General features: G+C 44.5%; 1 protein-coding gene across 1 annotated transcript; it reads left to right on the top strand.

The window, feature by feature from the left end:
* Nucleotides 1–3,212: 3,212 nt before the first annotated feature.
* On the top strand, nucleotides 3,213–25,011 carry LOC137363930 (probable G-protein coupled receptor 139; the record flags this gene model as incomplete). Its single annotated transcript, XM_068027432.1, has 3 exons — nucleotides 3,213–3,282; nucleotides 5,896–6,767; nucleotides 24,906–25,011. Coding segments are annotated over exons 1-3 (1,048 nt in total), but the record flags the coding sequence as incomplete, so codon positions are not given.
* Between the last annotated feature and the right edge of the window lie 2,507 nt (nucleotides 25,012–27,518).

Here is a 27,518-nt window from a genome sequence, read left to right as displayed (position 1 = left end):
GAGAGGGCATGAAAAATGCTTGGCGGGTAGGATAAAAGAAAACCCCAAGGCCTTTTACGCGTATGTCAGAAATATGAGGATGACTAGGGGGACCGTAGGTCCGGTCAAGGACAATAGCGGGAGACTGTGTGTTGAGCCGGAAGAGATAAGTGAGGTTTTGAATGAGTACTTCTCTTCGGTATTTACGAATGAGAAGGGGTGTATTACTGAAGAGGACGGTGTGAAACAGACTGGTAAGCTCGAGGAAGTGTTCGTTAGGAGGGAAGATGTGTTGGGGTTTTTGAATAACTTGAAGATAGACAAGTCTCCCGGGCCTGACGGGGTATATCCAAGGATGTTATGGGAAGCAAGGGATGAAATTGCAGAGCCGCTGGCAATGATCTTTTCATCTTCTCTGTTGACGGGGGTGGTACCAGGTGATTGGAGGGTGGCAAATGTTGTGCCCCTGTTCAAGAAAGGGAATAGGAACAACCCTGGGAATTACAGGCCAGTTAGTCTTACTTCGGTGGTAGGCAAGTTGATGGAAAAGGTGCTGAGGGATAGGATTTCTGAGCATCTGGAAAGACACTGCTTGATTCGGGACAGTCAGCACGGTTTTGTGAGGGGTAGGTCTTGCCTCACAAGCCTGATTGAATTCTTTGAGCAGGTGACCAAGCAAGTGGATGAGGGTAAACCAGTGGATGTGGTGTACATGGATTTTAGTAAGGCATTTGATAAGGTCCCCCATGGTAGACTTATGGAGAAAGTCAGGAGGCATGGGATAGTGGGGAATGTGGCCAGTTGGATTAAGAATTGGCTAACTGATAGAAGGCAGAGAGTGGTCTTAGATGGTAAATACTCAGCCTGGAGCCCAGTTACCAGTGGCGTGCCACAGGGATCAGTTCTGGGTCCTCTCCTGTTTGTGATTTTTATTAACGACTTGGATGAGGAAGTCGAAGGGTGGGTCAGTAAATTTGCAGATGATACAAAGGTTGGTGGAGTTGTGGATACCGAGGAGGGCTATTGTCGTCTGCAAAGGGACTTGGATAGGTTGCAGTGCTGGGCTGAAAAGTGGCAGATGGAGTTTAACCCTGAAAAGTGTGAGGTCGTCCATTTTGGAAGGACAAACACGAATGCAAAATACTGGGTTAACGGTAGGGTTCTTGGGCATGTGGAGGAGCAGAGAGACCTTGGGGTCTATGTGCATAGATCGTTGAAAGTTGCAACTCAAGTGGATAGGGCTGTGAAGAAGGCATATGGGGTGTTAGCGTTCATTAGCAGAGGGATTGAATTTAAGAGCCGTGAGGTGATGATGCAGCTGTACAGGACCTTGGTAAGGCCTCATTTGGAGTACTGTGTGCAGTTCTGGTCGCCTCATTTTAGGAAGGATGTGGAAGCCTTGGAGAGGGTGCAGAGGAGATTTACCAGGATGTTGCCTGGAATGGAGAATAAGTCTTACGAGGAAAGGCTGAACATTCTAGGCCTCTTCTCATTAGAACGGAGAAGGATGAGGGGTGACATGATAGAGGTTTATAAGATGATCAGGGGAATAGATAGGGTAGACAGTCAGAAACTTTTTCCCCGGGTGGAGCAAAGCGTTACAAGGGGTCATAAATTTAAGGTGAAGGGTGGGAGATATAAGGGGGATGTCAGGGGAAGGTTCTTTACCCAGAGAGTGGTCGGGGCATGGAATGCCTTGCCTGGGGAAGTTGTTGAGTCAGAAACTTTAGGGACTTTCAAACGGCTTTTAGATAGGTATATGGATAAAGGAGAATGATGGGGTATAGATTAAATTGTCCTTGACAGAGGACAAAGGATCGGCACAACATCGTGGGCCGAAGGGCCTGTTCTGTGCTGTATTTTTCTATGTTCTATGTTTAACCCGCCCATTCCAGGGATCAGTCCAGTAAACCTTCTCTCAACTGCTTCCAAAGCATTTACATTCTTCCTTAAACAAGGAGACCAATACTGTACACAGTGTTCCAGACGTGGCCTCATCAGTGTCCTGTATAACTGAAGCAAAACCTCCCTACTTTTGCATTTTCAGTTCCACTTGCAATAAATGATGAAATTCTATTCGCTTTTCTCATTATTTACTGAACCTGCATACTAACCTTTTGCGATTCATGCACTAGGACACCCAAATCCCTCTGCATCTCAGAGCTCTGCAATCTCTCACCGTTCAGGTCATATGTGTTTTTTTGTTATTCTTCCTGCCAAAATGGACTATTGCACATTTTCCCACATTATACTTCATTTACCACATCTCTTCCCACTAATTAACCTATCTATATCCATTTGTACCCTCCTTACATTTTCTTCACAACATAACAGGTCATGGGTTCCATGCGTGGATCTATATCAGGGAGCATGTTCCGTTCAGAGCATTGGTGGTTGCAAATGGATGCATGTGGGTTGGACGGACGAGTTCGTGTTTGGGAGGTGCGGATGCATGCTGGGGAGAGCGACTCCTTGCCTCCGGAAGAGGTATGGCAGCAGCATTGTGTGAAAGCGAAGGACTGCAGGAGGATGTTAATAAGACTGTCAGAGAACAGCATTAACATGACGGTCATCATAGCTTCCGATGATGCTGCAGGGGACCGTTATTTTTAAATTAAATTCTTATTCAACATCTGTACACGAAGTAGGTGGCGATTTTGCCTGAAGGCTATTTATCACTCAGAAATATCTATTTTAATATTCACCAAGCAGCTAAAACAGAGTGTAATTTTCCAAAATAAAGCTTTACAACAATTTTTCCCCCCGTTTGCAACCTGTGTCTTTCTAATGATCTTTTCTGCAATCATTAAAATGCGGGCAGATTTTCAGCCTTTCCAGCTTGTGAGCCGTTAGCAATTTCACGATACCCACAATCACTCTATCGATAGCTCAGCTAATTCCGAAAACATTACAGATAGAATCTGGGCTTGAGACCCAGCTGAGGACAGTGCTTGCATAACTTTCCAATTTTATTTTTGGAAGAAATGTTACCAAATTAATAATTGGTCTGTTGGGTATTTCCCATAGAAAACGTATAATAAACTTTAACAACATTCAATTTCACTAAAAATGAAATAAAAACAACTCACTCGGTTGGTTTGTGCAAATGAGAGGAAGTAACATCCGTAATTATCATAGCTAATTGTCTCATGGGACTCTTCCTTAACCTATATATTAACTCTACTGTAAACCATGTATTGTGGCATTTGAGCCGTAATCTCTTCTGACAGAAAATGCATCAGCCAGCAACTGGTCAGGTGTATGCAATTTACTATCCGATTCTTGCAGCTGTTGGTGTCCCAGGTAAGTGATAACCTTACCAGTTGTGCACGCCGATGATAAAATGTCTTGTTATTCTTCCTCCATATCTAGTAACTTAATCTGTCTGGGTAGAATGGTTTACCTAATAATCGCATATCCTGTGGTCACCACTCATTGCCTAAACTATCCTATGTTTATATTAGACATTCAAGATAATATTTTATTAAAATGATAGTTATTACATCCTCAACATGGATTGCATTTTTCAAGCAGTCTTTCTAACTGTCTTGCTATCTCATGTTCAGATTGAACTGTACATTAGATTACAAATCTATGTTGATATGTGTTGCATTTTGCTTAATCTTCTATTGGATGTAAATCGATATCCAAAGTCCAAATGTAGGAATATTGAACTTTTGGAAGAAACTATTGTTTTCATTTATCTTCTCTTACTCTGCTATCAGATACCAATGCTTTTTCAGCCGATGAAAATCTGCCCATACACACTCCAATAGGGTGAATTATCAGTCTTTTGATAACATAGGTGAGTTAATACATCAGCTAGATGCTGTCCTCACGAGATTGTCCCACTTTCAAGTTTTAAGCTCACTATGGTCATAAGGAAGGACATTGATTGATGTTACTTCCTCCACTGGCATCTTTGAGTTTGGTTCTATAACCTGCATCACAACCTCTGAAATCAATGGAAAGATAGGACAATGAGGATTCCCACATTTCTACATTGATAATGTCCTGCATGGGAGATTGGATAAGAAGGTAGGAGACCATGGGATCCCGGGCAATTTGGCAAATTGGATCCCAAATTGGCTTAGTGGCAGGAGATAGAGGGTGATGGTCGATTGGAAGCCTGTGACCAGTGGTGTCCCACAAGGATCAGTGCGGGAACCCTTGCTGTTTGTGGCATGTATTAATGATTTAGACAAGTAAATAGGAAGTATGATCAGTAAGTTCGCAGATGACATGAAAACTGGTGGTGTCGTAAATAGTGAAGAGGAAAGCCTTATATTACAAGACGATATAGATGGACTGGTAATATGGTATAGCAGAGCTCTGGTAAACGTAATTTAATCCTGAGAATTGTGATGTGATGCATTTTGAGAGGACTAACAAGTCAAGGGAATATACAATGCTTATTAGGAACACTGGAAGTACAGAGGGTCAGAGGGACCTTGGTGAACTTGTCCATAGATCACTGAAGGCAATAGTTGAGGTAGATAAGTTGGTGAGGAAGGCATATGGGATACTTGCCTTTATTAGCCAAGGCATAGTATATAAGAGCAGGGTGGTTATGATGGAGCTCTACAAAATGCTAGTTAGGCCAAAGCTGGAGTACTGTGTACAGTTCTGGTCGCCACACTATAGGATCTGTGTCTGAGGAACGGAGTTTGTTCCAGACCAAAGACAATGGTTTCAGTCTTCCAAATGTTTATTTAGTGGAAGTTGCGAATCGTCCAACACTGGATGTTTGACAAAACGTTTGTCAACACGATCATCCTACATTGGAAATCCAATAACATATTCGGTTGATTTCACAATTTATCTATTATTCAGGGAAGTGACAAGCCAAAGTGACCATCCCTTCCATGAAGTGTTAATTATGAAGTTGATTTCCAAAGGGAGCTCAGTTATTTAGATCCCCAAACATTGCCCTAAGTCACCCAATCGTTATATCACATCAGATACTCTTAACTATGTTCATCAACCTCCGCTCACTCTTTACTGTCCTTCCTATTCCCTGTTTTTTTTAAGTTTCCCAAACCAGTTTTCTTTCTGCCCATAAGACCACAAGAACTATCTTTTGCCTGTTTGAATAACTGGTGATGTGCCAAATGCCCTTGGGCGGTACAGCAGTGCTGCTCAGTTTGCGGCATTGCCCTGCTCCCCAAATCTTCTGGCCTTATCTGATGCTTCGATTGCCTTTATGAAGCCACATCCCGTAGTCAATCAGTTTAGTTAACCTGCAGTGCAGGGCGGTGTTGGGGCTGGGGGTGAGCCATCCAGGCGTCTGTTCTTCCCGAAGTTTACTACTGTAGCTGAACAATTTCTGCTTCATTATTTATCAGTTGCAAACCTGAAACTCTTGTTTTTCTTCGAAGCTGCATGTTATACTTTGTTTAATTGATTTGACGCTCTTAATTATGTTATTTATTTGACAACGATTTCTCCTAACTTATTTTAGACTCAATTCAGAAATTATTTGTGGGTTTCATTTTTACTTTAAAACTTATTTCTAATTCATCACCAATAATTTCTAGATCAGCCTTGATTCTTAAGACTTCCAAATAGCATGCTACATTAGCCCAGATCTTTGATATAATGTATAAACGTTATAATTCGAAAATTACATTTACTTAGAAAATGTATTTCCTCGTTGGATGCAGTTACAAGTAGATTTTGTCACTGCACTAATGCAAAACCAATGATAGTCAATTGGCAGCCTGATTTACTTTGCTGCTGTGTTTTATTCCCATAGACTTCGATGGACAGAGATTTAAAACAGGTTTTCTACTCGCCTTCGTCATTTTGCATTATCAATTACAGTCAATATCTAGGGCGAATATCTAATGTGCACGCACATTGCTTCTTTTCATTAAAGTAGGCTAACAATTCTCTTGCTTTCTACCTTCCTTACAGTTAATATCGTGGCGATTGTGATCCTGTCCCAGGGAAAGTGCGGTCTCTCCAAATGCATCACCTATTACCTGGTGGCCATGGCAACAGCGGATTTAATGGTTGTCATCACTGGCGTTATACTGCATCGAATCGTTGAAATTTACTTCCCTGGAAACTATCTGTCTCTTACTCCGATATGTCGTACAAAAACTGCCCTGGTTTATACAACCAGAGACCTGTCTGTCTGGTTAACCGTCACCTTCACTTTTGACCGCTTTATATCCATTTGTTGTCAGAAGCTGAAAACTAAATATTGCACTAAAGAAACAGCATCTGCCGTTGTCGGCACGGTGTTAGCTCTGAGTTGTTTGAAAAACGTCCCGTGTTACTTTCTTTATGAACCTCTCTACATAATTAACAAATTGCCCTGGTATTGCCGGATAAGACCAAGCTTTTATACTTCACCCCTTTGGCTGGCATTTTCTATTCTCGACTGCATAGTGACCCCTTTTCTGCCATTTTGTGTTATTTTGCTGCTCAATGCCCTGACAGTGAGATATATATTAGTGGCCAGCAGAGCACGCAGGACATTGCGGGGCAACACCAGCTCTGTAAATAATCCTGACCCTGAGATGGAGAACAGGAGAAAATCAATAATTTTACTCTTCAGTATATCCGGCAATTTTATACTGCTATGGCTGATGTACACGATCCATTACATGTATTATCGGATTACTAAGACTTACTCTTACACAGGTTACAATGACCCTCTTTATATCCTGCAAGAAACCGGATATATGCTTTTGTTATTGAGCTGCTGCACCAACACTTTTATTTATGCAGTGACCCAGACTAAATTCAGAGAGGAGTTAAAGAAGATGGTGAAATATCCTGTGACATTCAGATTGTTAAGATTTTTTTTTTAGATAAGTAGAACAACTATGGAGTTGAAGGTATTATAATACAACTTGGTGTGTTGGAACATAGGAAATAGCAGCAGGTGTCCATGCGGCCCATGGAACCTGCTTCATCATTCAATAACTTCACAGTTGATGTTCTAGATTAACTCCACGTTATCGCCCTAGCTCAATATCCCTTGGCTCCTGAGTGTTAAAAAAACTATCAGTATAAGTGTTGAATACGTTCAAGGACTCAATATCCACAGCCCTCTCAGGTCGAGAATTCCAAAAATGCTTAACCCTGTGACTGAAAAATCCTTCTCTTCTCAGTCCTAAATTGCAAAACACTTTTAACGAGACTCTGACCGCTGGTTCTGGACTCTGAAGCTGGGGGTTAGCAGTCTATCAGAATCTGCACTGTCAAGTCCTGGAAAAAGTTTATAGATTTCAATGACATCACCTGTCATGCTTCTGAACCCTGGAGGATATAAATACATTCTGCTTAATCGAACCTTTATTACATCTGCTCTAAGGTAGGTCTATTCTTAATAAAGTTGACCAGAACTGTACACAGTAGTCCAGGTGTGATCTCACCAAATCCCAATATAACTGCAGAAAAACTTCCTTAACCGTAGCCGCTATTTCAAGGGCGTTGAAGTGTAGCAAACAATTTGCTTTCCTAATTGTTTGTACAAGGACACCTAAATCCTTTGGAATAAAAACGTTTATTAATCTCTCACCTTAAACAAAATCTTCTTTTATATTCTTCCAATCCAAGTGGATATTTTCACATTTCCTTCCATTATACTTCATCTGCCACCTTCTTGCCCACTCACATAACCTGTTTATATCCGTTTGCAGACTCTTTGCGTCCTCCTCACATTTCACTTTCTCACCTCGCGTTGTATTGTCAGAAAACTAAGATAAATTACATACCCAATTCATTTTTATAGTTGGAAATAGCTGAGGACCAAGAAATGAACCTTGCAACGTCCCATTAGTTACAACCTACTAAGCTGAAACTGATGCACTTATTCTTACTCTGCCTGTTTTTCTGCCTTTACCAAATCCTCAATCCATGGTAATATATTACCACCAATCCCAGGAACCCGAAACCTCTGCAGCACCCTCTTGTGTGGCAATTAACATCCGTGCCACACAAGTGCCAGGAAATGACCATCTCCAACAAGAGAGAATCTAACCATCTCCCCTTGACATTCAATGGCATTACCATCGCTGAATCCCCCACTATCAACATCCTAGGGGCTACGATTGACCAGAAACTGAACTGGAGTAGCCATATAAATACCGTGGCTACAAGAGCAGGTCAGAGGCGAGGAATCCTGCGGCGAGTAACTCACCTCCTGACTTCCCAAAGACTGTCCACCATCTACAAGGCACATGTCAGGAGTGTGATGGTATACTCCCCACTTGCCTGGATAGGTGCAGCTCCAACAACACTCAGGAAGCTCGACACCACCCAGGACAAAGCAGCCCGCTTGATTGACACATGCAATTCCTGCAGCCATACTGGAGCCAAAAGTCGTGCCATGCACTCCTTTGGACCCCACCAGGAAGGCCGAGAGGGGGGTTTTGATGCTTGGGAAACACACAACCTCCATACATCCGCCCAGGCATGCGCCATGGAGAGGTCACTCCATAGTCGCCTCACAGCAACCAAAACAACACGGAAGGCAGCAGTTACGGTTATAAGTCCAGCTAAATTGGCGTAGAGATTGGGCGCCACGGGTTGCCTTTGTCGGTGGGAGAGGTCATCGCATCTCACTGGACAGCTACTGCCTGCCTCAAACCGGGCAGCCCTCGGTCAGTAAGGTTCTGTCCCTCCACAGTCCACCTGCTTCAATGTGTGCTTGGAGCTCAGGGTCTCTGCCCGACAAGTGGACTGTAACACAGCACCAAACAGCACAACCAAAAAAGGAAAGAAGGTACCAGCCCTTCATTTTGAAAGCTGGAACGTCAGAACTATGTGTCCTGGCCTGTTGGAAGACCTTACACAAGTCAACGATTCTCGGAAGACCGCCATCATTAATAATGAGCTCAGTAGACTCAATGTGGACATTGCAGCACTTCAGCAGACAAGCCTCCCTGTGAGCTGATCTCTAAGAGAGCAAGACACACCTTCTTCTGGCAGGGTAGGGATCCTGAAGAACCAAGACAGCATGGAGTGGGCTTCGCCATCAGAAACTCTTTGCTCAGCATGATAGAGCCACCCTCAAATGGCTCGGAACGCATACTGTCCATCCGACTGTTCACCGCCTCTGATCCAGTACACCTACTCAGCATCTATGCTCCAACACTCTGCTCCCCACATGAAGCTAAAGACCAGTTCTATGAGGAACTCCATAATATTGAAAAGAATAGGTTCATTTGCGATAGTCAGCACGGTTTTGTGAAAGGTAGGTCGTGCCTCACAAACCTTATTGAGTTTTTCGAGAAGGTGACCAAACAGGTGGATGAGGGTAAAGCCGTGGATGTGGTGTATATGGATTTCAGTAAGGCGTTTGATAAGGTTCCCCATGGTAGGCTATTGCAGTAAATACGGAAGTATGGGGTTGAAGGTGATTTAGAGCTTTGGATCAGAAATTGGCTAGCTGAAAGAAGACAGAGGGTGGTGGTTGATGGAAAATGTTCATCCTGGAGTTTAGTTACTAGTGGTGTACCGCAAGGTTCTGTTTTGGGGCCACTGCTGTTTGTCATTTTATTAAATGACCTGGAAGAGGGTGTAGAAGGGTGGGTTAGTAAATTTGCGGATGACACGAAGGTCGGTGGAGTTGTGGATAGTGTCGAAGGGTGTTGTAGGGTACAGAGGGACATAGATAGGCTGCAGAGCTGGGCTGAGAGATGGCAAATGGAGTTTAATGCGGAGAAGTGTGAGGTGATTCACTTTGGAAGGAGTAACAGCAATGCAGAGTACTGGGCTAATGGGAAGATTCTTGGTAGTGTAGATGAGCAGAGAGATCTTGGTGTCCAGGTACATAAATCCCTGAAAGTTGCTACCCAGGTTAATAGGGCTGTTAAGAAGGCATATGGTGTGTTAGCTTTTATTAGTAGGGGGATCGAGATTCGGAGCCACGAGGTCATGATGCAGCTGTACAAAACTCTGGTGAGGCCGCACCTTGAGTATTGCGTGCAGTTCTGGTCACCGCATTATAGGAAGGATGTGGAAGCTTTGGAAAGGGTGCAGAGGAGATTTACTAGGATGTTGCCTGGTATGGAGGGAAGGTCTTACGAGGAAAGGCTGAGGGACTTGGGGTTGTTGTCGTTAGAGAGAAGGAGGAGGAGAGGTGACTTAATAGAGACATACAAGATAATCAGAGGGTTAGATAGGGTGGATAGTGAGAGTCTTTTTCCTCGGATGATGATGACGGCAAACACGAGGGGACATAGCTTTAAGTTGAGGGGTGAAAGGTATAGAACAGATGTCAGAGGTAGTTTCTTTACGCAGAGAGTAGTAGGGGCGTGGAACGCCCTGCCTGCAACAGTAGTAGACTCGCCAACTTTAAGGGCATTTAAGTGGTCATTGGATAGACATATGGATGAAAATGGAATAGTGTAGGTCAGATGGTCGGCGCAACATCGAGGGCCGAAGGGCCTGTACTGCGCTGTAATGTTCTAATTCTAATTCTAATATCATTAGTAGCATCCCCAACACCGAATGTCTATTCCTGCTGGGGGACTTTAATACCAGTGTTGGGGCTGACCATGACTCATGGCCCTCCTGCCTTGGGCGCTATGGCATTCGAAGGATGAATGAGAATGGACAGAGACTGCTTGAGTTGTGTACCTGTCATTTCAATGTATTTTTTGGTTATCACAGTTATCAAATATTATTTCATTCTGTGTGTGTCTGACGCTGCTTCAGAAGTCTGGCTACTGAACTGAGTTTGCTGCTGACACTTTCACATCTCCTTCTCTGCTTCATTGTGGAGCCTTCACTGTCACTGGACTACATTGTAAAATAGAAAGTATTAATGTGATGTTTTATTGGTTTACGCACTATCAATTGGAATCAAGAGTCTTTCCATTTATCTGTAGATTATCAGTTGCAGCGCTGATGTTGGTGTTCTATTAATTAAACAATCCCACATTCTAACGGTGTACTTGATAATTTCAGGAGAAGGAATTTAAATGATTGAGATGCTTTCGATCCTGTTTATTCCATGCATTGTAGATGAAGTGAAGAGCGTAAGTGAACAGATGGAGACTTGGATGTTCTGTAGATGCAGAAAACTATTCACAGAGGCTTCTTCATTGAACAAACGGACTCTGAGAATAGAATCATTGAACCTGGGGCACGTGAAATGAACACCGGCGCAGAATGTTAGGAATAAATCGTCTATGAAAAGCTGCATTAACTAACAGTTTGCTGGGTGTGAGTGCACCAGAGAGATAGGGAAGGAGAAAAGGAGCAGGGAGAATGAAACCGAGGGAAAGAGATAAGCAGAACTAAAGAGAAGGAGAAAGAAGCAGCAGTGTAAATAATTAACTATCATAAAGTGCTGGAATGTCCAGATTGCATTCATTTTACTGTTGGACTTGATCCTCTGTGTTGATTTCTGTCAGCTCCTCATTTTCTTTGGAGAAAGTTCCTATTCCTTACTTACTGACTGATGGTAATTCATTATTTAAATACTGCACTTTAAAATCTCTGTGACTGCTGAGTTCAATAAAGAGCGAGGTTGATATCAGAAATATATTTTAATTGCTATTTAATTGCCTGTACAAACTAAATACATTGAATACATTGTATAATCAATGGACTGTTCCCGAACACCAATAACTACAGGGATTATTGTTTAAATGTATTAATTGAGTTGTGTGACTGGGATCTATAGATTAGATTTCCTCTAACACTCTGCTGCAGTCTCTCCCTGTGAATCTCAGCCTCTCCTCTCACTGTATTGAATCCTCAGTATCCTCATCCAATGCTTCAGTTTATCTACTTTCCCAAACCATCTGCTCCTGTCTCCCCTCCAACTCCAACATGTCCTTTTCCTAATCTCCCTCCCAATCTCACTCACTGGCTCCACCTCCAGCTGCGTCGTCCAACCTGATAGGAATATAGGAACATTGGAGCAGGAGGAGGCCATTCAGCCCTTCAAGCCTGCTCTGCCATTCTAGATCATGAGCACTCAAACACAGCAATGTAGTTTTCAGCATTTTCCCGTTTGGTAATATTCCCTGTTTGTTCTCTGAACCCAGAGCAACAAACCAGCTGCACATCCCGCTCTCCACAAACCTTCCCAACCAACAGTCTGGAGACAAATTCCCAATTAACCCATTGGATTCCATCTCTATAAAACCCCTTCTCATTTCCCCACCGGTACTTCCAGTCGATCTGGTGCTGACTCTATTCACTTTATATATCAATAGAGTCATAGAGTTATACAGCACAGAAACAGGCCCTTTGGCCCATCATGACTGTGCTGGCCATCAAGGAGCTATCTATTCTAATCCCATTTTCCAGCATTTGGCCTGTAGCCAAATGTAATGAGGGTTCCTGCCTCTACCATCCCTTCACGTAATGTGTTCCAGATTCCAACCACCCTCTGGGTGAAAAATCTTTTCCTCAAATCCCCTATTAACCTCCTGACACTTACCTAAAATCTATGCCACCTGGTTATTGACACCACCGCTGAGGAAAAACGTTTCTTCCTATCTATCCTATCAATGTCCCTGATAATTTTGTGCACCTCAATCAGGTAATCAGGTTCCCCCTCAGCCTTCTCAGCTCCAAGGAAAACAACCCTATATTAATTTCCCAATTCATTATTAATAATTGTGTTTCAAACATTTCACTGTGGCAAAGCACTGCCCACGTCAATGAATCAGATTCCACTGTTCGATGCAGCAACAGAGCTGGAAATTTCAGCCCAGATCCTGTCAAACTGCTGCTTTGTCTCCAGGTCTGATCAGTAATTTCTCTGCTTCCTTCTCTCTCTTCCAGTTAACTTGGTGGTGATTGTGATTCTGTCCCGAGGAAAGTGCGGTCTCTCCAAATGTATCACTGTCTACCTGGTGGGAATGGCAGCGTCTGATCTCCTGGTCGTTATCACTGAACCCATATTGAAATGGATTGTTTTAATTTACTTCCCAGATTCATTCCTGAGAATTACTCCTGTGTGTTCTCTCATTGGTGTTCTGCTTTCTGCTGCCATTAATGTTTCTGTCTGGCTCACAGTCACTTTCACCTTTGACCGATTTGTGGCCATTTGTTGCGAGAAGCTGAAAACAAAATATTGCAGCGAGAAAACTGCGGCTGTGGTTGTTGGAACTGTGAGTGTGCTGGGCTGTTTACAATCTCTCCCCTGGTACTTTACACAGGAACAAGAAAAAATTATTGATAATGTTCCCATGAGTTGTGTCTTTAAAGTGAGCTTCTATACCTCCCCCACATGGGGGGTATTTGAATTATTTCACTACATTTTAACCCCTTGCGTCCCGGTCTTTCTGATTTTGCTGCTCAATGTTCTGACTGTCAGATGGATTTTATTCTCCAGTAAAGTCCGCAGGGGATTCCGGGCCCACAGCAATGCAGAGAATCACAAGGACCCAGAGATGGAGAATCGCAGAAAATCAATTATTTTGCTCTTCACTATATCCGGCAGTTTTATATTGTTATGGGTGACACTGGTTGTGTTTATCATTTCCAGGCAGATTGCAGATATTCAGTATTATTCCTCCTACACTGACCCTGTCTTTATCACAAAACACACATCAAATATGCTGCAGGTTCTCAGTTCCTGCACCAACACGTGTATTTACACTGTGACCCAGACTAAATACAGACAGGAACTGAAGAAGGCGGCGACATACCCTTTCAATCTCATTGCTAATTTAGTGAAATCATAGAATGAACTGAAGGGTTTTTAACACTAGAATGAAATCCCATTTCATATTGCATTCTCCACACTCTCCACAGGACAAAGTACATCTTATTTTCACAGCACTGAGCCCTGAAATGAATTTAAATCTGATTGAGATTACATTTTATCGATAATCTGACCTATTGATGTGGGACTGGCCCTGCAGAAGAATTCATGAAATGTTTCTCAAAAAGGCATCACTGAAAAGCTCAGCCGGATTCACCTAAACCCACCCTGGACCCAGAGCAAAATGGACAAAGCTGCAAATCACAGTGATTGTGCGATGGTGAGAGGGGCAGTAACTTCAGTGAGACAGGGACACCAGCAGATGGAGATGTGAGAGGGGACAGCAATCGCAGTGAGACAGGGACACCAGCAGGTGGAGATGGTGAGAACAGGCAGTAACTGCAGTGAGACAGGGGCACCAGCAGATGGAGATGGTGAGAGGGGACAGTAACTGCAGTGAGACAGGGACACCAGCAGGTGGAGATGGTGAGAGCAGGCAGTAACTGCAGTGAGACAGGGACACGAGCAGATGGAGATGGTGAGAGCAGGCAGTAACTACAGTGAGACAGGGACACCAGCAGCTGGAGATGTTGAGAGGGGACAGTAACTGCAGTGAGACAGGGACACCAGCAGATGGAGATGGTGAGAGGGGACAGTAACTGCAGTGAGACAGGAACACCAGCAGATGGCGCTGATCAGCGAGGCAATAACTGCAGTGAGACAGGGGCACCAGCAGATGGAGCTGATCAGCGAGGCAATAACTGCAGTGAGACAGGGACACCAGCAGGTGGAGATGGTGAGAGGGGACAGTAACTGCAGTGAGACAGGGACACCAGCAGGTGGACATGGTGAGAGGGGACAATAACTGCAGTGAGACAGGGACACCAGCAGGTGGAGATGGTGAGAGGGGACAATAACTGCAGTGAGACAGGGACACCAGCAGGTGGAGATGGTGAGAGGGGACAGTAACTGCAGTGAGACAGGGACACCAGCAGATGGAGATGATGAGAGGGGGAACAGTAAATGCAGTGAGACAGGGACACCAGCAGGTGGAGACGGTGAGAGCAGGCAGTAACTGCAGTGAGACAGGGACACGAGCAGATGGAGATGGTGAGAGCAGGCAGTAACAGCAGTGAGACAGTGACACCAGCAGATGGAGATGGTGAGAGGGGACTGTAACTGCAGTGAGACAGGGACACCAGCAGATGGAGATGGTGAGAGGGGACAGTAACTGCAGTGAGAAAGGGACAGCAGCAGATGGAGATGGTGAGAGGGGACAGTAACTGCAGTGAGAAAGGGACAGCAGCAGGTGGAGATGGTGAGAGGGGGTCAGTAACTGCAGTGAGACGGGGACACCAGCAGATGGAGATGGTGAGAGGGGACAGTAACTGCAGTGAGCCAGGGACAGCAGCAGGTGGAGATGGTGAGAGGGGGACAGTAACTGCAGTGAGACAGGGATACCAGCAGATGGAGATGGTGAGAGGGGACAGTAACTGCAGTGAGACAGGGACACCAGCAGATGGGGATGGTGAGAGAGGGGACAGTAACTGCAGTGAGACAGGGACACCAGCAGGTGGAGATGGTGAGAGGGGGACAGTAACTGCAGTGAGACAGGGACACCAGCAGGTGGAGATGGTGAGAGGGGACAGTAACTGCAGTGAGACAGGGACACCAGCAGGTGGAGATGGTGAGAGGGGACAGTAACTGCAGTGAGACAGGGACACCAGCAGATGGGGATGGTGAGAGGGGACAGTAACTACAGTGAGACAGGGACACCAGCAGGTGGAGATGGTGAGAGGGGACAGTAACTGCAGTGAGACAGGGACACCAGCAGATGGAGATGGTGAGAGGGGACAGTAACTGCAGTGAGACAGGGACACCAGCAGATGGGGATGGTGAGAGGGGACAGTAACTGCAGTGAGACAGGGTCACCAGCAGATGGGGATGGTGAGAGGGGACAGTAACTGCAGTGAGACAGGGTCACCAGCAGATGGAGATGGTGAGAGGGGACAGTAACTGCAATGAGACAGGGACACCAGCAGGTGGAGATGGTGAGAGAGGGACAGTAACTGCAGTGAGACAGGGACACCAGCAGGTGGAGATGGTGAGAGAGGGACAGTAACTGCAGTGAGACAGGGACACCAGCAGGTGGAGATGGTGAGAGAGGGACAGTAACTGCAGTGAGCCAGGGACAGCAGCAGGTGGAGATGGTGAGAGGGGGACAGTAACTGCAGTGAGACAGGGACACCAGCAGATGGAGATGGTGAGAGGGGACAGTAACTGCAGTGAGACAGGGACACCAGCAGATGGAGATGGCGAGAGGGGACAGTAACTGCAGTGAGACAGGGACACCAGCAGATGGAGATGGTGAGAGGGGACAGTAACTGCAGTGAGACAGGGACACTAGCAGATGGAGATGGTGAGAGGGGACAGTAACTGCAGTGAGACAGGGACACCAGCAGGTGGAGATGGTGAGAGGGGACAGTAACTGCAGTGAGACAGGGACACCAGCAGGTGGAGATGCCAAGCCATTGCTGATGGGGAGATTCTGTGTGAGAGAGTTTGAAAATTTGCTCGAAGTTGCAGGAATTTAAGTTTGTGCGAATGTGATTCTTTATGTAACCTCGAGATGCTTAATTTAAGAATGTAATTACAATTTCTGTTAAATGTCAATTTTCTAACTATATCAACACTTATAAGGTTAAACAGGTTCCTCTTTGGAAATTATTTTGAGTGATGAAAGGCTAATGCAGAAATGCAACATCAAATGAAGTCCAAACAATCATTTCCAAATAAAAAGAACAGTCTAAATAAGCGTTTTTCTATTCATTCAGGGATGTGGGCGTCACTGGCCAGGCCAGCATTTATTGCCCATCACAAACTGCCATTGAGAAGGTGGTGGTGAGCTGCCTTCTTGAACCGCTGCAGTCCATGTGGGGTAGGTACATCCACAGTGCTCTTAGGAACCAACAGTGCTGTTAACCTGCTAAATTCCAGGGATACAGAGTAAAGCTCACTGATGTTCACTGATTCCTGAGGCTGACAGGACAGGTGGATAAGCTGTTTAGGAAGGGATAAGGGAGACTTTCCTTTCCCGACCAGTGGAAATAATCTCTCAGTGTCGACCCTATCCATTCCCTTTAGAATCTGATATGTTTCAATGAGATCACCTCTCATTCTTCTAAACTCCAGAGAATACAGGTCCAATTTACTCAGTCTCTCATCATAGGACAATGGCAGAGAAACTAAACAAATACTTTGTGTCTGTCTTCACAGAGGAAAATATTAAAAAAACTCCCAGAAATAATGGAGAATCAAGGAACCAGTGTAAATGAGGAACTGCAAGATGTAAATATTAGCACAAAAAAGTACTAGACAAATGAATGGGTCTTAAAGTAAATGAATCCCCTGGACCTGATGATCTCCATCCCAGAGTGTTGAAAGAGGTGTCTGTAGAGATAGTTGATGCATTGATGGTCATCTTACAAAATTCAATAGACTCTGGAATGGTTCCTACAGATTGGAAGGTAGCAAATGTAACCCCACTATTTACAAAAGGAGGGAGAGAGAAAATGGGGAACTACAGACCTGTTAGTCTAACATCAGTCATAGGGAAAATGCTCGAATCTTGAAGAAAGGATGTGATTACCGAACACTTGGAAAACAATGGTAGGATTGATCAGAGTAAAGATGGATTTATGAAAGGGAAATCATCTTTAACAAACCTGTTGGGAGTTTTTTGAGGATGAAACTAACGGAATAGATAAGGGGGAACCGGTGGATGTGGGAGATTTAGATTTTCAGAAAGCTTTTGATAAAGTCCCACACAAGAGGTTAGTAATCAAAATTAGAGCACATGGGATTGGGGGGAATATATTGGCATGAGTTGAGAACTGGTTAATGGACAGGAAACAGAGGGTAGGAATAAATTGGTCATTGTCAGGTCGGCAGGCGGTGACTAGTGGGGTACTGCAGAGAGAGAGAGATAGAGATAGAGAGAGGGGAGAGAGACAGAGAGGAGAGACAGAGACAGACGGATAGGGACAGACAGCGACACAGGGAGACAGAGAGGGGGGAGAGAGAGATATAGAGGGAAAGAGACAGACAGAGAGGGAGAGAGAGAGAGACAGAGAGAGATAAACAAATAGAGAGAGACAAACTGAGTCATGGACAGAGGCAAAGAAAGAGAGAGGGAAAGGCAGAGAAAGAGGGAGAGACAGAGAGAGAGAGAAACAGAGAGGGAGGGAGAGAGAACACCAAGAGAGGGAAGGAGAGACAGACAAAGGGAGTGTGAGAGAGATGGAGAGACCAGGGAGAATTAAAGAAGGAAAGGACTGGAGGACTGCTAAAGTTGTACCATTGATTAAAAAGGGAGAAAGAGATAGACTGAGTAATTACAGGCCACTCAGCCTGACCTCAGTGGAGGGCAAATGATTGGGATAAATTCTGATAAACAGTAGTAATGGTCATTTAGAAAGGTGCAGATTAATCAAACACAGTCAGTATGGATTTGTTAAGTGAAGATCGTGTCAGACTAGCTTGACTGTATTTTTTTGTGGGGTAACTAGGAGGGTCGATGAGGGGAGCAGCTCATCACCACCTTCTCAGGGAAATTAGACAATAGATGCTGGTCTTGTCAGTGATGCCCAGATCCCGGGAATGAATTTAATACAGTGTCAGCGCCTGTACACATACAGTACAATGGGGACAAGGGAATGATTGACTCCTGTCTGGTACTGTGTGTCTCAGTGTCTCCATGTCTGTGTCGCTGTCACGTTTAAAGTGCTAACAGTACATTAGTGAGGAATCAGTCTCTGAAATGAATGTCCCCGTGTTGTGGTAACATAAAATGGCCACCATGAACAAACCTAAAATGGCTGACTGATGTTTGTTGATATCCACAGACGTTCTGAGAGAGGAGGGAAAGAGAGACTGACAGACGGAAAGAGAGACAAAGAGGGAGACACAGACCGAGGGGGTGACCCAGAAACAGAGAGTGATAGCAGGATATTTATCAGAGGATATTGGAAGAGGAGGAGGCCATTTGGCCCCTCAACCCTGTTCTGTCATTCAAAAAGATCATGGCTGCTCTGTGATCTAACTCCATATACCCGCCTTGGCCCCAGATCTCTTCATACCTTTAACATCAAAAATCTATCAAACTCAGATTTAAAAATTAACCAATAAGCCAGCATGAATTTTCCACAACCAATATCATGATGGTGTTTGTGGAATTGCTGTTTGTGGAAGAGAGTTCCAAACTGATACCACACCTGGTGTGTTGAAGTATTTCTTCATTTCACTCCTGAATGTTTTTAGACTATGTTTAGATTTTTAGACTATGCCCACAAGTTCTTGACTCTGCAGCCAGTGGGAATAGTTTTTCGCTGTTTATCAGTTTCCCTTATTATTCTGAAAACTTTGATCTAATTACCCCTTAACCTTTTAAATTCCAGGGATATAGAGTAAAGCTCCATCTACACTGTCCCATTAAACACTCCCAAACCAAGCACAGTGTGGGATTAGACACAGAGTAGGTTTCCCTCCACACTGTCCTATCACACACTCCCAGGACAGGGGCAGCATGGGCTGAGATACAGAGTAAATACAGGGCCTACTTTACTATAAACAGAGAAATGGTCTGGTGCAGTACAAACTGAGACCAGGTGAAATGCAGCATAAGCAGAGACGACTCCCAGGGCAGGAACATCATGGGGTGGATACAGAGTGAATCTCGCTCTACACAGTCCGAAACAGACAGAGAGAGAGAGAGAGAAACAGAGAGACACAGACAGATAGGGTGACTGAAAGTGAAAGAAGGATATTTAACATAGCACAGAGGAAGAGGAGGAGGCAATTTAACCCCTCAACCCTGTTCCAGCATTCAATGAGATCAGGGCTGATCTGTGATCTAACTAACACCTTATATCCCACCTTCGCCCCTTATCTCTTAATACCTTTGGTTAACAAGAATCTATCAATCCCAGATTTAAAAATGAACAATTAAACCAGCATGAATTCCTGTTTGCAGAAGAGAGTTGCAAAATTACAAAGAAATCTAAAGGAATGATTGGACAGGCTGGGGTTGTTTTCTTTGGAACAGAGGAGGGTGAAGGGAGATTGAGTATTAGTATATAAAATTATTAGGGGCCTCGACAGAGTGGATAGGAAGGACACATTTCCCTCAGCACAGAGGTCCATAAGCGAGGGCATAGATTTCAAAATGTCCACAACCAATATCATGATAGTGTGATGCCTCCCACAGTGGAATAGATTTCTGGATGTTTAAAATGGAGGATATTCCCTCTGGATCTCTCCCGCTGTTTCTCTCTCCATACCTATCTCTTAAATCTTTGTGCACACAGAAGTGAAGGATTATATCAAATTGACACATCTTACATTCTCCCTTTCAATCAACCCCATCAATCTCTCTCTCTCCAACCTTGTCCCTCTCTGCAGCACTCTCTTTGTCTGCATATCTAACCCTCTCTCCCTCTGTCTCTCTCCTAGTGTCAGAGATAGCAGGAGGGAGAGACAGAGAGAGAATATTGAAGGAACTGTACTCTGTTCCGAAGCTGTGCTGAACCTGCTCTCAGAGTGTTAGATGGGCTACATTAATCGGCCGTGTACAGTCCTGTATCAGGCTGTGAAGAAGCAGAGCATGTTCAGTACACAATGGGTCAAAGGGAACGATTCACTCCTGTCTGCTACTGGGAAGAGAGACTGACCTTAACATCAAGGCAGTGTTTGACCGATTGTGGCATCGAGGAGCCCGAGTAAAACTGAAGTCAGTGGGAATCCGCTGGTTGGAGTCATACCGAGCACAAAGGAAGATGGTTGTGGTTGTTGGAGGTCAATCATCTCAGTCCCAGACCATCACTGCAGGAGTTCCTCAGGGTAATGTCCTCGACCCAAACATCTTCAGCTGCTTCCTCAATGACATGCTCTCCATCGTAAGGTCAGAAGTGGGGATGTTCACTGTTGATTGCACAGTGTTCAGTTCCATTCGCAACTCCTCAGATGGTGAAATCCCAGCAGAAAATGCTGGAAATACTGAGCAGGTCAGGCAGCATCTGTGGAGAGAGAAACAGAGTTAGTGATTCAGCTCGATGGTTTCCAGTTTTCCAGCATCCACAGTATTTTGCCTCAGATAATGAAGCAATCCATAGCCACATGCACCAAGACCCGGACAACATTCAGGCTTGGGCCGACCAGTGGCAAGTAACATTCACGTCACACAAGTGCCAGGCAATGACCATCTGCAACAAGAGAGAATCCAACCACCTCCCCTTGGCATTCAAAGCATTAGCCCATCGCTGAATCCCCATCATCAACATCCTGGGGAAACATTGACATCAAATTTAACTGAACGAAACACATCATTAGTTTCTTCACCCAGTGGCTGATGGGTGTCTGGAACTCACTGCCTGAAAAGATGGTAGAGGCAGAAACCCTGATCACATTTAAAACAATTTCTTGGATATGTACTTGAACGAATAACTTCCCCATATTTAAAATGGGTAAGGAATAACTCTCCTCATCTGCACTGCCCCAGTGAACACTCTCAGAGAAGGAACATCACGGGTTAGATACAGAGTAAAGCTCTGTTTAAACTCTCCCTGGAGTGTCGGATTAACCCGGGTCACTCACTGTGCCCGGCTCAGCCTCAAGACTCACCTGCCTCAGTCACTGAGAGACTCCTGTATCACTTGCCTTAATGGAAGGGGATGTCGGGTTTGGGAGCAGGACAGGCACACGGGATTAGGACGACTGGTCATGTGGAGGATAAGCATCAGTAATCCCTCAGAGAATCAGAACAGACCAGCGATACTCAGGAAAGGAAACTTGTGTTGAATTTGTGAGCCTCGCATTGTGGAATGTTTTAGTATTTGGTGAGAATGTTGAGTCAGTGAAATTTTGCCCAGTGAGATGAATAAATACTATATGACTTTATTACAACAGTAAGGTGCCATGTGTACTGTGTCAAAGTGGACACTGTTGAATTTGCTAGCTTGATCTTTGTGGGAACACAAGGGTTAAGTAGTTAAAAATATTAAATGGTCAATTCACTTGTTTAAGTAAATACTGAACAGAAATGGGTCTGGAATGTCCTATGTGCTGCATTCCTACTCCTACATCTACTCTGTCCGCACCCCTCATGATTTTGAACACCTCTCTCAAATCTGATCTCAACTTTCTCTTCTCTATGGAGAACAACCCCAGCTTCTCCAATCTATCCACGTAACTGAAGTCTCTTATCCCTGGAACTTTGCTCGTGAATCTTTTCTGCACCCTCTCTAATGCCCCCACATCCTTCCTAAAGTACAGTGTCCAGAATTGGACACAATACTAGTTGAGGATGAAGCAGTGTTTTATAAAACTTCATCATAACCTCCTTGCTTTTATACTCTAAGCCTCTATTTACAAAGCCTGGATCCCATATGCCTTTTAACCACTTTCTCAACCAGACCTGCCACCTTCAATTTGTGCACAGCTTTCCCCAGGTCTCTCTGTTCCTGCACCCACTTTCTTCTGTTCTTCGCTTCTCGTGACAGAGAGGGACAGGAGGACAGGGAGGTCTAGAAAGAAGGAGGGGGAGAGAGAGCAAACAAACAGGAAAAGCAAATGGGAACACCACCACCTGCAAGTTTCCCTTCAAGTCACATACCATCCTGACTTAGAACTGTATCACCGTTCCTTCACTGTGACAGGGTCAAAATCCTGGAACTCGCTTCCTAACAGCACTGTGGGTGTACCTACCCCACATGGACTGCAGCGGTTCAAGAAGGAGGCTCAACACCACCTTCTCAAGGGCAATTAGGAATGGACAATAAATGCTGGCCTGGCCAGTAACGCACACATCCAACAAATGAATAAAGAAAATTAAAATGTGACACCGTTTCACTTCAGGAGATATTAGACTAGACGACCAAAAACTTGATCAGAGGTTGGTTTGAGGGAGCGTCTTCAAATAGGAAAGAGAGCTCGGTGGGTAATAATGTTGCCTCTGAGTTATACGTTTGTGAGTTCAGGTCTGAACACAAAATCTAGGCTGATGCCACCCAACAGAAAATCAGAACAGACCAGTGAGACTCAGAAAAGGAAACTTGTGTTGAATTTGTGAGCCTCGCTTTCTGTAATGTTTTAGTGTTTGCTCAGAATGTTGACCCAGTGAAATTTTGCCCCTGTGAGATGAGAGTTATCTGAATAGAGATGATAACATCTTATTACAACATGAAGGTTCCGTGCGTACTGAGTATAACAACATTTGCAGCGTCCCATCATATAAAATACTTTGCTGGGTGTGGGATCAGGGTTCGATATTTCCAAAACACTGAGGGAAACTCGAACTTTTAATCAGCCCTGGGAGGAAAGTAAACCTTGAGACATTCAAACAGTAATCAATGTCAGATTTGATCAATTATTAGGGATTAATTAATTACAGTTTACAAAGCATACAGAATATGCTGTTAAATAGCGGGATACGGGTTTCTCACCAGCCTGCATAAGGAAGTGTACCCTCTGCAGTTGTGGTATCACCAAACCAGCCAGCTTAAAATGGCAAATTGATGTCTGTGGAGTTTTACTGAGATTCTGAGAGAGGAGAGAGAAACAGGGACAGACACACACAGACAGACACACACAGACACAGACAGAGTGCCCAAGGGACAGAGAGAGTCAGAAGAAAATTTCAATTTCCAAAAGTTATTCGAGAAGGTCAATCTTAGATTTAAAAATGAACAATTGATTTAGCATCAATCTGCCTCTATTTAGGCCTTTCTTTCTCCTCCTCCATCCAGATGGAGAGAGTAACAATGAGAAAGACAGGGATAGATATGGAGAGTAACAGAGAGAGGGAAGGATAGCAATGGGGAGAGAGAGTACCAGAGAGAATGAGGAAGAGATTAGGAGGGAGAGTGTCAGTCAGTGTTCCTGCAAATCTGCGTGCAGCAGCCTCAAAGGTCCCACACAGATCCTGTTCCACAATAAATAGCACACGTCTTCAAAGATTCTTCAAAAATTTCAAGGGACAGCTGATAGAAAAAAAACTGGACACGCACAACATCTAAACTTTCACGGGAACATTGGAGCCAACTGCGGAATACAGGTTTCTTACCAGCCTGCATAAGGAAGTGCAACCTCTGCAGATGCAGTGAAACCAAAAGCAGCTGACTTCAAATGGAAAACTGATGAATGTGGAGTTTTACCAAGGGTCTGACAGAGGAGAGAGAAACAGGGATAGACACACACAGAGAAACACACACAAACAGAGAAACAGAGTGACTCAGGGGCAGAAAGATATAGAGGGAGAGACAGAGAGACAGAGAGGGAGAGAGAAACAGGGATAGACACACACAGAGAAACACACACAAACAGAGAGACAGAGTGACTCAGGGACAGAGAGATATAGAGGGAGAGAGAGAGAGACAGAGAGGGAGAGAGAAACAGGGATAGACACACACAGAGAAACACACACAAATAGAGAAACAGAGTGATTCAGGGACAGAGAGATATAGAGGGAGAGAGAGGGAGACAGAGAGGGAGAGAGAAACAGGGATAGACACACACACAGAAACACACACAAACAGAGAAACAGAGTGAATCAGGGACTGAGAGAGGAGAGAGAAACAGGGATAGACACACACAGAGAAACACACACAGAGAAACAGAGTGCCTCAGGGACAGAGAGCGAAAGAAGAATATTTCAATTTTCAAAAGGCATTTGATGAGATCACTCTTCAATTTAAAAATGACATTTGATTTTGCATCAATGTGCTTGTCCAGAAGACACGTTCCAAACTACTACCTTTTTCCTGGAGTGTCGGATTAACCCGGGTCACTCACTGTGCCCGGCTCAGGCTCAAGTCTCACCTGCCTCAGTCACTGAGACGCTCCTGTATCACTTGCCTTAATGTAAGCGGATGCCGGGTTTGGGAACGGGACAGGCACACGGGATTAGGACGACTGCTCATGTGGAGGATAACTATCAGTAATCCCTCAGAGAATCAGAACAGACCAGTGAGAATCGAAAAAAGGAAACTTGTGTTGAATTTGTTTGCCTCGCTTTCTGGAATGCTTCAGTGTTTAGTGAGAATGTTGAGCCAGTGACATTTTGCCCCAGTGGGATGAATAGATACGATACGAACTTATTGCAACAATAAGGTACCGTGTGCACTGTAAATATGGACTGAAATAACAAAGTAACTGATGAATTTTCTGCTGAATACTATGACTACAGTTATACCTGCTATCCTGTGAGAATGTACGTAAGACACGATGGGATGAAGTCAAAGTGGACACTGTTGAATTTGCTCGCTTGATCATTATGGGAACACAAGGGATAAGTAAGTTAAAAATATTAAATGGTCAATTCACTTGTACAAATAAACACTTCACAGACATCGCTATGGAATGTGCTATATGCTGCATTCCCAAGACAAGATATGGACAGTCAATGACAGAAAAAAATGAAGTGATGGGGGAAGTGCGGGAGAGTGCGACTAACTGGACTGCTCTTCAAAAGAGACTGCACAAATTCAATGGGTCGAATCACCTCCTACTGTGTTATAGTATACTATGATACTATGGTCATCTTCCAAGAGAGAGAGAGAGATGGAGAGGGAGAGAGCAAGAGAGAAAGATATAGAGATGAGATGAGTTAGAGAGAGAGATACAGAGATCGGGCCAAGGAGAGATAGATGGGCTGAGGGAGAGAGAGACAGGGTGAGGGACGGAGAGAGAGATTCACACGTGGAGAGGGAGAGGAATAAAACATGCCAAAGGGATGGAACAGGCTCGACGGGCCGAACACCTCCTGCTGTCTTCCTAAGAGCTTTATTTCTATTACACCCAGAAATAAATAAGGTCGTGATGATATTTTTGGCAAATAAAATAGAATTAATTTACAATAGTTTCTCCTTTAAGATTACTGATCCTATCACCTCCTCCTGTGTTATAGCACTCGATGATTCTATGGTCCTCTTCTGAGAGAAAGAGAGAGTGAGATGGGGTGAGGGAGAGAGAGAGATGGGGTGAAGGAGAGAGAGAAAAAGAAAGATACAGAGATGGGGTGAGGGAGAGAGATAGAGAGAGAGAGACGGGGTGAGAGAGATAGATAAATACAGAAAGAGGGAGGGAGAGTAACGGGTAAGGAGGAGAGAGAGTGAGTCTGGCTGAGGGACAGAAAGAGGGAGAGAGGGTGAGGAGGAAAATGTCTCAAAGAGGTAGGACAGGCTCGAGAGGCCGAACGGCCTCCTCCTGTCTTCCTAAGGGATTTATTAATATTACATCCTGAACTAAACAAGGTCCTGATGATATTTTTGACAAATGAAATGGAATTAATTAACAACAGGTTCTCCTTTAAAATTATTAATTCGAATTCACAATATTACTTGTGTGAATGTGGGCTTGACAGATAATTTGCTGTTTATTGACATCACTGAATAAATAAATATTGGAAGATTCAGAAAGACTTTGTTCCCATCCTTGTTCAAACTCCTACTGACTCACTCGAAGGTTTAATCCGAAGGAGCAGTTCTGACGGTGCGGGGTCCCTTTCAAGGTGTTGGGATTGCACCTCTCCCTGCTCCCCCCAACCCCCCTCGGCGTCTCAGCGCTGAGTCAGGGGTCACAGACACTGGGATTGACCCATGACCCCCTGACCCCAAAGACAAGAAAAGGAAAGCAAAAATTCTCCTGGTCCCTGTGAAATCAGATTGACAAAATATCCTCACAAAATATCAAGAAGTTGTATCTTAATACTTGTCAGGACAAAAGTGCCTCTCTCAAACACGGCCTATGTTAGGTTTATATGGGCTGATGATATAAAGTTAGGTGGGACAGTAAGCTGTGAGGAGGGCACAAAGAGACTGCAAAGGGAGATGGACAGGTTAAGTGAGTGGGCAGGCAAGGGGCAGCTGGAATATCATGTGGAGAGATGTGAGGTTCTTCACTTTGGCAGGAAGAATAGAAACACAGAACATTTTTCAAATGGTGAGAAACTATCAAATGTTAGTATTCAGAGGGATTTGGGTGTCCTTGTACACAAATTACAGAAAGTTAACATGCAGGTACAGCAAATGGAGTGTTGGCCTTTATTGCAAAGGGGTTAGAGTACAAGAGTGAGGAAGTCTTGCTGTAATGGTACAGGGTTTGGTGAGCCCACACCCGGAGTACTGTGTACAATCCTGGTCTCAGTACTGAAGGAAGGATATATGTGTCTTCGGGGTGAGGAGGAGAGAGGGAGAGATCGGGGTGAAGGGGAGAAAGAAAGAGAGAGAGACAAACGGGGTGAGGGGGAGAAAGAGAGAGAGAGGGGGGGGTTGGGGGGGAGAAAGAGAAGGAGAGAGAGAAAGACAGGGGTGAGGGTGAGAAAGAGAGAGAGAGAGAGGGTGGGAGGGATAAAGAGAGAGAAATAGGGAGAAATGGGGGTGAGGGGTAGAAAGAGAGAGAGTGTGGGGTGGGGGAATGAAGAGAGAGCGAGAGGGAGAGATGGGGGGAGAGGGAGAAAGAGAGAGAGAGAGAGAGAGAGAGAGAGAGAGGGAGTGAAGGAGAAGGTAAGGAATAAAAAGTCCCAAAGGCACTACGCAGGGTGCATTATAAAACAAAATCTGACACCAAACCCACAGACGTCGAGATTAAGGCTGATGACCAAAAGCTTGGTCAAAGTGGTTAGTTTTAAGGAATGTCTTTACGCAGGAATGAGAGATAGAGAGACGGAAAGGTTTAGGGAAGAAATTCCCCAGTGTTAACAGGCAGTGACATTAATTCCTGATTGTCAGTAGAGATTTGTTAGGAAAGGGTATTAATGTTTACGGAGCCGAGACAGCTCGATGTGGAGAAGGAGCAAATC

Source organism: Heterodontus francisci, unplaced genomic scaffold (genome assembly GCF_036365525.1).
Source record: "Heterodontus francisci isolate sHetFra1 unplaced genomic scaffold, sHetFra1.hap1 HAP1_SCAFFOLD_534, whole genome shotgun sequence".
NCBI classification, from domain to species: domain Eukaryota; kingdom Metazoa; phylum Chordata; class Chondrichthyes; order Heterodontiformes; family Heterodontidae; genus Heterodontus; species Heterodontus francisci.
The sequence above is the reverse complement of the archived record's forward strand: the minus strand, read 5'-3'. Positions and strand labels throughout refer to the sequence as shown.